Source organism: Amphibalanus amphitrite, unplaced genomic scaffold, assembly GCF_019059575.1.
Source record: "Amphibalanus amphitrite isolate SeventyFive unplaced genomic scaffold, NRLGWU_Aamphi_draft 000766F_arrow, whole genome shotgun sequence".
In the NCBI taxonomy this organism is placed as follows: Eukaryota; Metazoa; Arthropoda; class Thecostraca; order Balanomorpha; family Balanidae; genus Amphibalanus; species Amphibalanus amphitrite.
The window spans coordinates 154281-166489 of NW_024882260.1; the positions used below are offsets into that span (position 1 = coordinate 154281).

A 12209-nucleotide genomic window follows, 5' to 3' on the forward strand; every position below is an offset into this window, starting at 1 on the left:
GTGCAGACAAAGTGCACGGTGTTGCAAGCCGAGGCCGGTGTGAAGGTGCCAAGCAGGTGTGCCAAATGCGAAAGCAAACGAAAAGATGTGGAAAAAGACGGAAACTGACTAAACAGCAACTGCAGTACGATACTTGAGCAGCAACGGCAATGAAAAAGCTACAGCTATATTTTGATTTTGAACGATGGCCATGCCAAAGTTGACAAAAAAAGCATCTTCATCCCAACATGTAACTTCATGGATGGCTGTTAACAAAAAGAACTGAATCGCTTTCACGGCAATAATTAAGCGCCTTTAAACTATTCACAACTATCTGACTGGCAATCTCTTCGGAGTAGCTAATCAACACGGAGTCTGGCCTATCGGATACAAACAGATTCTTACAGGTATGTGTAGGGACTGAAACCAAAAGTAACCGAACCGAAACATGCAGATGAGAAAGCGAAGCAGCTGGTATGTGGAAGGATATCTGCTCTTAGAACCAAAGAACCAAACCATTCATAGAAGAATCGAGAGGCATAGGTGGCGAAGAAGACCCACATAAGCCGCTTTGGTAAGAGGCGAAGAAAACTAGCTACTTAAGTCAGATGAAACTAAGCGAAGCTTAGACCCTGCGTCAGGGCTGGTAAAAAAGCAAATTGCGTCCCCGACCAAAAAATGAGAGCGAAAAATGACCCCGACCTTTTTACGAATCATGTATGCAGGCTGCATGCAACTACGATGCGCGTTTCATTAGGTTTCATTTCTATATTATTTTTTTTACGAGCAGTCATATGTACTAAATTGCTTATCAGACTCGCGCTTCGAAATCTCCAGTTTGTTAATTAAATGTCACGGCATCACTCGGTCACCGGGTAGCGAACAGACGAAGAACCCGGAAAGGGTAGGGGGCGCTACGATCGTCGAATAGATGCAATAGGTGTCGCTATTGTATCGGTAGCTCACAACGACGACGGCTAGAAACTATCGACCCCGCATGTTATACCCCAGTTCCGAATCTAGTCGTTTGTCTAGTCGTATAGCTGGCTACAACTGGTCGTCAATCAACCCCGCTTGAAATAGCACAGCCGACAGCGGGGTCGGTGTCTAAGCGTCTGTTAGTATGTGTTTGATCATCTAGTTTGATCTAGTTTTCGTTAGCAACTGTCGACGGTAGTTTTGCTGTTAAGGAAGTGAGTTGTGGCTACTATAATTGTTCATAACCACGTTGTAGGTATGTATTAGGTATAGGGGCTTTTTATGTCCTTGTTAAAGGGGATATACGTTGTGGATTCAATGATATCTTTTACTTGCGTTTAGTTTCTGCTTTATTTGAAAGTTATTTATTACTGTAAAAGTTTACTAAATGTGGTAATTTTGACCCCGGGTACTTGAACTTTTACTGGTACTGTGTCCCCGACGACGTCAATAGGACATAACACTTTACCAGCCCTGCCCTGCGTATCCTTCCTTCCACCAACTGAGTTGGAATAAAAAATCACAAAATCAGTCGACATATTAGACATCGCAAAAACGGAAGCCTTCCCAGAGGCCCCTCCGTTACAGCTTCTTGCAAAGCAAATAAAATACAGTTTATGCGAAATATCAGTTAAAATCATGTTTAGTCAGCGTAAAATCTGTTTCCCCATTAAACTTGACGCTTTTAGATAGGTACCCAAGGTGTGCTGAACCCAGCGATGGGTAAATGGAAAACGTTGTTGGTACCTAGCCGCAGACAAAAATTTCAATTCTTTACTAAATAAACAGTTAATGGTGACGGGCTAACAATAAGTCCTAAAACACAGACAGATTCTTCTATTTTATCCGTGCTTAAAGTATATAAGTAGCTTTATTGACATACAACCGGCTACTAGTTGACTTTTTCAATAGAAATACAGGGTGGAAAGAAAAATATGTTCTGATTTTAACAGCCCGTCACATCAAATCGAGTAGTAATATCTCAAAATGAATTAGTGCATTTGAATCACCTTTTCTGGAAGTTTTATACCTGGTGTCATTCACACTCTTTCTCGCTCCTGGGCGTCCCCCACAGCACGTGTTCTGAGTAACCTCTTTTTCGCAGAATTTAGAGATATGTGTACCGCGCAACCTCCGAGATGAATTCAGCGCACAAATCGGGTGGATTCTACGTGCGACCTTCCAAATCGTCTTCATCACGTTCGGGAGACTGGGCTCATGGCTGGCACCTGTGATTTCATTAAACCCCACAGATAAAAACCAGGGGCGTCGGGCCTGAGAAGAGGGCTGGCCATGAAATTTCGGCTTTTTTGACTGGTCACGTGCCCTCTAAAGTGTTCCTCCGGCCAGGAGAGGCCCGCTCTTTACGTGCTGGGTGGAGCCCCGTCTTTTTTGGAAACAATTTACTCAGTTAAAACCTTCAGGGCTGCCACTATTTAACGCTAGAGCCTCTCCAGCACCCGAGCGTAGCGTTCCTTATTGACGGTGGCCGTGGTGCCTTTCGATGTTTCGAGGGAAACGGTCCGAATGAGCGGTAAAATCAATCCAGAACTGTCAAGTTTGGGCTTCATTCCCTCTGGGCACAACGTTATAGAGCCTTCTGCACAGTCTCACATTGACGTAATGATGTGTTATGTCCACCGCCTGTCTCATCGGACCGTTTTCCCTCGAAACATCGAAAGGCACCACGGTCACCGTCAACAAGGAACGCTACGCTCGGGTGCTGAGAAGGCTCGGGCGTTAGATAGTGACAGCTCTGGAGGGTGTAACTGAGTACACTGTTTCCCAAAAAGACGGGGCTCCATCTAGCACATAAAGAGCGAGCCTCTCCTGGCCGGAGGAACACTTTAGAGGGCACGTGACCAGTCAAAAAAGCCGAAATTTCATGGCCAGCCCTCTTCTCAGGCCCGACGCCCCTGGTTTTTATCTGTGGGGTTTAATGAAATCACAGGTGCCAGCCATGAGCCCAGAGAGTCTCCCGAACGTGATGAAGACGATTTGGAAGGTCGCACGTAGAATCCACCCGATTTGTGCGCTGAATTCATCTCGGAGGTTGCGCGGTACACATATCTCTAAATTCTGCGAAAAAGGGGTTACTCAGAACACGTGCTGTGGGGGACGCCCAGGAGCGAGAAAGAGTGTGAATGACACCAGGTATAAAACTTCCAGAAAAGGTGATTCAAATGCACTAATTCATTTTGAGCTATTACTACTCGCTTTGATGTCACGGGCTGTTAAAATCAAAACATATTTTTCTTTCCACCCTGTATTCATTCCGAATGCGCATAGAAAGGCCCGCGGTCACATACAGCGGGTACAAAAAAAAAATCATTTGATAGATTTGCAATTAATTCGATGAATCAATCGCCCTATATTTATAACTTGCAACGTGTAGAACCAAATGGATGATTAACTTTGAATATTGGGCTGAAACAGATCCTTCCCGCAGTCAGGAAATAGCATGCGAGAGCCTATTCAAATACACCTACTTCTGCCCGCATCAATCGCATGCGAGAGGTGCTTACGATCAACGCGAGCGTGACATAATGTATTTGAATAGGCTCTTGTATGCGTTTCCCTGACTGCGAAAAGAGTCTGTTTCAGCCTTTAGACCACTGCGCAGCTGCCAGTCTAATCAACAACTTCAGCCTGACCAACAGCATGAATTCAACTTTTTATTCCTGATTACTCACTCAAGAGTTTCAATGCTGAAGAGGAACGCCTCCGGAAAGAAGTCGCGGACCTGATCTTTTTCAGTTTCTCCGGCAAAAACACCGTCATCATCTTCATCATAAGCCATCTCACTGTCCATTTCCACGCCGGCGACGGCCATCACAGGAGCTGGCAGTCTGGCAGCGCCACCGCGGTAATTGTGCTTCTTGCTGAAACTCTGAACCATTGGGATCGATTGGATTTCGTTATACATAAAATCTCTGATTAGCAGGTTGAGTCAAAGGGAGGAGTTACGCGACTTCGCGCAGGGAAAATTTGTGTAGGATGCAAAAGTAGTTCAGAAAAACTTGGACAGTATTTTGAGTTGAGTTGCTGGCAAATATGCGGGCCAGTGGATTTTTGGTGGGGTAAGTGTGACATGACCTCTGATGGTCTAAACTTTTTAGTATTTTCATGCTTCGCCCCCGTTGATGCCGATTGACGATTTTAATCTTGGGGCAAATCATAGCTTATTTGATGACTGAACTTTATGTGAATCATTGATTTCTTCTTCCAAGCACAATGCAGCTTATGGTGAACAAAGTAGATTAATGGTATGCATATTGCATACCTAGTACGGAGTACCTACGACACATTCAGAGCTCAGGGCTAGGCACTAGCAAAGTGTAGACCTCCACCTAGGCTAGAACTAGACAGTAGATACCAAACCAACGTAGTGCACCATGTTTGATAGCGTCAGACGTATGCTTCAATCCTATTTTCAACTGACCACTTACTAAAAAGGCATACCAAGTTCTCCAAGTATCTCTGGGTTTGAGTTCCGTCGGGTCTCGCGAAGCATTGGCGAGTGTCGCCCATTTCTGTTAACACCGACCGACCAAATCTTGCTTAGTTTCGGCAAGGTTGGCATATCCCGGCCCTTCCGGCATCCTCGATGCAGATACACAACTTGACAATGTGTTCTTTTACAATCTTTTGAAAAAGCTAATGCGGAATGAAGAGTGCCTTAAATTGCAGAACTAACGACTAGTTAACCATATTGGGAACAGGCCGCCGCGATTGCTCCCAAAGGTCTTCCGATCAACAGTCGAGCTGGGAGAGACTGATGACATAAACGCTGAAACGATGATATGTTGATAATCCGTTCAAGGACCATCCAAATAAGTCCTTGGGGATATCTCAGGATCAACGTGCACGCAACCAGCTGAAAACGTTAGTGTTGTAAATTTCACACTGCAATAGAAGGTGAACAAAGTTTTTGATTGCCCACAGGGGGTAATAAAATTTCAATTAGCACTTACTCCAGGGTTTCGATGCTGAAAAGGAACGCCTCTGGGAAGAAGTCTCGGACCTGCTCAGCCGCTGGGTCCGCCACTCCAGGTGACCCTGCGACCTCCACGTCTTGCGCGAATTCCAAGTCCTCTACGATGTCCTGACCACCGACTAAAAAGGCTATTCCTTCCTGATCAGCATCAATCATATGTATCTGTCCAGTGAAAACCAGCTGTCAGGGATGTGAAAAGGAAACACTTAAACATATCTGACACATAGGTTTAAACAAGTTTAGCTTTTATAAGAACTTGGCAATGATTTCTTGGAATATCATCGCAGCAATCAATAAGAAAAGACAGTCTCGTCACGTTAACTATTCGGCTGACGGTGTGAGACCGGGCTGACAGAGGACAACGCAACCTCCGCAAGAACTTTCAAAACGACTGTGGCAAGGACTCGTGCAATATGCAGACAAGAGGCACCTGCACCTTGAAGAGCTATCTATCTCGCTACGTGGCCCAAAGGGCTAGCTTGTAGAGATGGGCTGGCAAAGAGCAAAGCGACTTCGTCCGGTAGATCCTCAGGATCCCATGATAGTGCGCAAGAACTGCGAATCTCTCCGATATCCAACTTACTAAGGAACCTTCAACACAAACTATCCCCCGCTGCTATATGAATGTCTCAGTGCTGACTTGGTGTTATAAACAATGTTACATAGATATCTCTGGCGCTGCTTACGGACTTCTGTCCGTTGACTTATAAAAATCACAAAAATCAGTGGAGCACCCCTATCACAGTCCGCTCCGCATCGATCAGTTACCCTCCTAGCTGAGTTAGCATGGTGCTAGTCGAGACTGCCAGACTCACTCCAGAGTTTCCAGGCTGAACAGGAAAGCCTCCGGGAAGAAGTCGCGAAGCTGATCTTCCTGGGAAGGTGCTGCAGCTACGCTAGCAAGCGCGACCGGCGGCGGCGGCGGCGGCGGCAGCCCTGCCTGACCCGGAGGGCCGAAACCGGGGCTCGGTGGGCGGTGAAAAGCCACCGGCATGTCACGATGACTTCCTGAGTAGCTCACGCGCGTAGACTTTTGAGAAAAAAGGTATAGTAAGGAATCAGTCAACGCAGCCCCGTTTTTAGGCGACCAGCAACTGCATGCTGACAGCATTATCAGTAAAATCAAATAAGCATACAAATCGCATCGCTAGCATTCATAACGATTCTGTGAAGGAAAAAATCCTTATGCCCAAGCCTTTAACGTAGTTTTACTGTAATGCGCCAATTTACTGTGAACAGACAGAAAGTTTATTGGTATTTTCAAGTTCTTTGAGTCAAACATTTATCAACCATACAAAAAAAAAGTTTTTTCATAGTAACTTAGCAGCACCGTTAAAGATAATGCAAAAACAAAATGTTCTTTTCTTTTCAGCTTGTATTCCAAAAGCATTTTCCCTCATTTATCGCAAAAGCCCCTCAGCTATCGAGATAATTCGCAGCACTTGCGCACGCCATCATCCTCAAACCACGCTAGGTGAGTACCAAGCCCATTTCAAACTGGAGCCTCGTGACAACATTACGTCCAACGGTGGCAAAGACGCTACTCCCTAGCGCGCCTCTTAGCAGTCTCAAGCCGGGCGTGCCTGATCTCCAGTTAGTAGGTACCAGGCGCTCTGGTGGGGGCCTATGCGGCAACCCTCAGTTCGGCTCTTCGCCGGAAAGCTGCGAGAGGAGATACCCGACTCTGCTAGTCCCAGTCCAAGAGAACTGGGCAGCCAACGTTTCGCGAAATTTCAGGACTTCTCCTATTCCAACCCCAAAAGCATGTCAAGCAGCTAGGCTGAAGATACCAGCAATTTCCTCTTGCTGTTGAGGCCACGAAAATGGATTAGAAGCATACGTCTGGCGTTGCCGCGTTAAAGTCGAGCACTTAGTTGCTCGGTTGGTGTCATGCATGCTGATAGCTAGCGTTGCACCACAAACGTGCATGGTTACAACACAAACCTGCATTATCGGGAGACAGCTGACGGGCGCCAAGACGTTGACGGCGACGATGATGCTGGTGACGGGGGAGAAATACCAAGCTGGGAATATGTGGCCATGGCAGAAGCGGAATGGGCGGGGACCTCAAGGAACACTCTGGAATTTCAGGTGAGGTTTTCCCAGCGGCAGCCCCGACAGTAACCTACCGTGAAGAAAGCAGGGGTGGTCGATGTTACGCGGCTTGCCTGGATTTTATCCTCGGTGAGCTCCGGCAGTTCCTTGGCCTGAACTCTCTTGTAGCAGGGCCGAGTCTCCAGGGCCAGGTTGGAGAGAACGAGGAAACCGGCTTCCTGCGAAGGAGACAAAGCTTTGAGAGTGAAAAGTTCACCAGCATTGCCAAAACCCAAAACGAAAATACTATGTTCGAAAAAGCGTTCTAAGCAATGTTTAGCTGTTGAGAGGGGATCGATATCACAAATATGGTGCGATATCTATGCACATTGCACAGTACTGACCACTGTGCCAACTATTCAAGAACTAAAACAATCCGCAGTGATATTCTGGTCTTCCTAGCCATATTAAAATCTCTGACCACCCGGTTGTAGTTTCCAATGTCGGTTCACTTACATCGAAAGGCTTGATGGCGTCTTCGCGATCCGTGCGGAATCGCTGAGACCGTGTCGGTGGAGGGATGAAGAGCGACGAATGGGCAGCTCCGCTGGTTTCAGACTCTGGCGTGCCCTCCGGGGTGGACTGACCAGTAAGCTCGGCCACCGTGGCGCCACCGCTGTGGGGATTGGAAGGTGTTAGATACCGTCGCTCTGGTCAGTCTGGTGGTAGTAAGACGCGGATCCTCGGGGTCACGGATATCAGGATATCACGGCAAGACCCTCGTAAGGAGGTAGACATCAACTTAACAGTCAGCCAGCTGAGCTGACCGAGGACGCCATCCCTTTCTGACAAAAGGCGTTAGAAGTGCCAAAGTGCACGATTTATCCCGGTCACGGATATAGGCAATGGTTGTGAAGTTTATAGGAACACGCTCCAATAATGATTTAGGAACAAATGCTCAACGTTGGCACACTATTAGACACTTTGCTCGTGAACAAGTGTCTATCTTTATCATTTGATGACAACTTAAGTCCATTATTTTGTGTATCGTCTTCTTTTTCACTGTAGGCGTCCACCAGACATTTACGAACCATAACATGTAACAGTTCACCGATGGCCCGAACTCACCTTCGCAGAGTGTCTACCAGTGAAAGCTGCAGCTCCCTGCAGTAATCGCCATCGCTGCGGACCTGGGAAGGCCAAAATAGGAGCTGTAGATAAACGCTTGGTTTTCGTAGTTTTTAAATGCCAGAAAGGTTTCTCATAACGGTGTTCTACATTATATTTGGTGCATCGGTGGGGATGTTATCAAAATAGTCTTATCGACAGCCATATATATATATATATATATATATATATATATATATGTCTATTGTCTGGTGTGTAGACATCCAAGAACATCTTAGGGCTAATAAAATGCACTTCTTTAAGATGAAAGCAACCGCTTACTAGTGAGAAGTCGTCCACCAAACATTCAGGCGACCCATCGTTCATCTTTATCACGCGAATCAACTGGCATAGAGCTCTGTTGGTCAGGACAACTTCCTCATAAAACTCCATATCGTTTGACTTCTTACCTGGTTGGGGCTCTCGAAGCTATTAATGATGAACTGCTGCAGCTTGCTGAACACGGTATCCAGTGTGATCTGGTTGGACGTGCCCAGAAGTTCGGTGCTCTTGTCCACAGCGCCTGCGAACAATCACAGACGTTACGTAAAAGATATCGAAGACACCAAGAATTGACGGTGTATATGAATTCAGCACCGTCGTGCTGACGGTGAATTGACGGTGAATTGCTGAATTGACGGTGCGTATGAATTCAGCACCGTCGTGCTCGTCTGGTGCATGGTGAAAGGTCCAAGGGCTAATGAAATAACGAAAAGGAATATCTGCGCTATACTTTGTCGATCAAAAGACATGGAAATAGTTAGTTAATAGTTTGATTTAAAATGATTTTTATCTCGATAACTGTTGTAATGGCAATAAAAATAAATATATTTGTTTGGCAAAAAATCGAACAACAGTTCATTATCAAGCCACTTTAGATAAGCTACTTTCTTCGCCAAATCACATTCATCACTGTTCCCCACCGCAGACTAATATTTACTTAAAATGCCCCATAACTGGTATTTTTAACGTATCATTTACAAGATGCATTGGAATCCGCATCAGACTATAAATGGCCCTAAAGCATGGCTTTTGCAACCTTTACGAGTTCCCCGCATTTATTTATGAGTTTCAACATTATACTCACTGATTCCACAGACGGAGTTGGGAGAGGCACGAACGGTGAACGAAGCAGAGTCTCCCGGCTTGACCGTCTTCTGATCCCAGCTGACCTGAACCTGAAGTCAGCAAAACAAAAGAATGTCAACTGTCACATCGCAGTTCAGAAAATGGATGTGATTCACAGCTACGTACCTGCTAAAGTTGATTCTATAAAACATTAAAACCTTAGGCCTGGGTAACAAGCAGGGGTAAAGAAAAACATGAACGTTTACGACGGATGCTCAACATGTTTGCTAGCAATTTTTACCCAATCAAATTTGGGGAACTTGGTTGAAATCGTGAAATGGTTGGATCATCGCGATCATCCTGCATGATGTGTTTAAATTCGTCCTATCATTAGAGCTCAATGATATACATACACCAATATTGAATTATGGAAAGTTTGGGATTTGCAGTGGAAATCAAGAAAAAAAGACAACCCAAAAAATAACAGAACTGCGAGTTTTACCCAAAACAAACGAACTAAGCTACACATGTCACCGAACTTTCTACTCCTACATCACTGTGACATAACTTACAGTGTTGGGGAAGCACTTGTCGACCTTGAAGACCCTGGAGTCGCTGACCACTTCGCCACTCTCCTTGATGTAGTAGACAAGCAGCTTGAACTCGGGGCCCATCTTGGGCAGCACCGGGAACGTCAGCGTGTTAGTGTTCATGTTGCCCGCCTTGATGATCTTGCCTCGGGACAGAATCTGTTGAAAGGAAGACATTACCATGGTGAGCTAGAGGATAAAACGACGAACACCATCACAGCTACTGCGTAGCGTAATTCAAACTAAATCTGATAGAGCAAGTAAAGGACGCGTATAAGCATAAAATGGATCAAGCATAACACAGTTTGAGTGAGGATCGTGGCTAAGGCAAACCTTTGCCAGTCTGTAAATTACTTTAAGATTGCGATTGTTCACGACTCACGAGTGAACTTATTTGCATATGCACTCCATCAACCACTGAATACGTGTTACCTATTGTGCTGCGGAATTGAATTCCCTCCCCGATTACTAGAAGCCTTTGCATTATAAAATATGGGTGCATGATGCTGTTCTTGTAGACCATAGAGAGGAGGTATCCTGGGTGTTGAGGACAGCAGACCATGTTGCCTACTTTGAAAACATAGCGCGGACGATTCAGGTCTAAAAAGCAGCTTCCTTCAGCTAACTAACAGAAGTCTGCCAGTAGTTACTTTGGCAGCCAACTTAGCTGTCAGTTGTCTGCAGTGTGGCCTCCTGCTACCTACCTTGTAAACCATGGCTGGCACCGGTCCCTCCTCAGTTGAGAGCAGTTTCACAGTGACATCTCCGGAGCAGGGCAGCTGTTCGGGAAGTTCGTGCGCGTCGATGCTCAGGTACGAGTGGGAAGGCGAGAAGAACGCCGTCAACGTGGAGTGCGAGCTGTCAGAATCGCCACCGACGCTGGTAGAAGTCTGTGGGCACAAGAACACGACGAGACGATGTTAGATCAACGTCCGGTGACGTTTACTTTATGCAATTACTGGTTCATGTATGGGATTTGGATATTTTGGTGGAAGGAAGGCCTAGTAAACATCGACAGCATACAAACCTTCGGTTATCCACACACCTGTCCAGCCTCGAAGCTATGACCGCGAAAATTCGGAACACGACAGGCGAAAGCAAAACACATTTTGTGGTGAAACGAAATAAGTCAAAGTAAAACATTAACATAAAGCAATTGACAGTCCAAAACACATCCCCCCGAGGTCAATCATCCGTTTCGAATCCATACTTCCCGCCATGGGCCATGGGCCTGGGCCCATCCCACTCTCTCTCTCTCTCTCTCTCTCTCTCTCTCTCTCTCTCTCTCTCTCTCTCTCTCTCTCTCTCTCTCTCTCTCTCTCTCTCTCTCTCTCTCTCTCTCTCTCTCTCTCTCTCTCTCTCTCTCTCTCTCTCTCTCTCTCTCTCTCTCTCTCTCTCTCTCTCTCCTCTCTCTCTCTCTCTCTCTCTCTCTCTCTCTCTCTCTCTCTCTCTCTCTCTCTCTCTCTCTCTCTCTCTCTCTCTCTCTCTCTCTCTCTCTCTCTCTCTCTCTCTCTCTCTCTCTCTCTCTCTCTCTCTCTCTCTCTCTCTCTCTCTCTCTCTCTCTCTCTCTCTCTCTCTCTCTCTCTCTCTCTCTCTCTCTCTCTCTCTCTCTCTCTCTCTCTCTCTCTCTCTCTCTCTCTCTCTCTTTCCCTGTTGATTTTTCCTCACGTCACCCCTTATTCCCCACATCCTTCCTCTCTTCACACTCGTCCTTCCCTCGCATGCATCATCAGTGAGTAGTCCCCTCACTTACCCCTCTTACCCCAGCCCACTTACCGAGATGTCAATGGAGTCGATGTCCTCAGCCTGTGGTGGGATATAGTAGACGATGCGACCGTTTTCGTCTGTTTTATACTCGCGACATTCGCCACCGGTGGTGCGACGATTGGGCTCCGAAGTCTCCCAGAAGAACGGCGTGTAGCCGAACTCGATCTGCACGTGCGACTCGTACTGCGGAAGGTATACAAAATAAGATAGAATTTGTGATAAAAAAGCAAAACCAAACGTTTGCGCCTTGGCTTATGCTATGTATCCACAATATTACACGAAGACCAGCATGAGCGAAATAAGACAATTTATGGTTGTTGAAAACAGGTTCTAAAGCTGACTAACAAACGTGTAGCTGATCAAAAAAATAAATAAATAAATAAATAAATAAATAAATAAATAAAAGAGCACGGTCATTAGACCCGAGTAGTTACGGAGCAAACGAAAACCTTGTCTTACCTTCTTGTGTGTGCTATAAACGGGGTCATCGGGAGTTGGCTTCTTCTCGTCACTGCAAACAGATTGATGAAAAAAAATGTTAGTCCCAGACAAAGATACGATAGCGTTGATCCACTGGACGAGGTTCATGGGAGTTGAACCGGACATTGAACAATCATGCAGAATTCTAG

General features: G+C 46.0%; 1 protein-coding gene across 6 annotated transcripts in view; it reads right to left on the reverse strand.

Moving 5' to 3' along the window:
• LOC122365839 (alpha-2-macroglobulin-P-like) overlaps nt 1-12209 on the reverse strand; it is a 50178-nt gene that overhangs the window by 14396 nt on the left and 23573 nt on the right. For 2 of the 6 annotated variants that reach the window (XM_043337423.1, XM_043337420.1), the window contains exons 10-18: nt 12040-12091; nt 11590-11763; nt 10518-10703; nt 9796-9972; nt 9243-9333; nt 8566-8678; nt 8117-8178; nt 7505-7664; nt 7123-7227 (exon numbers count right to left, since the gene is read on the reverse strand). In XM_043337423.1, coding sequence (XP_043193358.1) covers nt 7123-7227; nt 7505-7664; nt 8117-8178; nt 8566-8678; nt 9243-9333; nt 9796-9972; nt 10518-10703; nt 11590-11763; nt 12040-12091 — 1120 coding nt within the window. Of the gene's footprint in view, nt 1-3650; nt 3848-4931; nt 5117-5769; nt 5985-7083; nt 7228-7504; nt 7665-8116; nt 8179-8565; nt 8679-9242; nt 9334-9795; nt 9973-10517; nt 10704-11589; nt 11764-12039; nt 12092-12209 lie in introns of all 6 variants that reach the window. The other 4 variants (XM_043337421.1, XM_043337418.1, XM_043337422.1 and 1 more) reach the window with 4 other exon arrangements.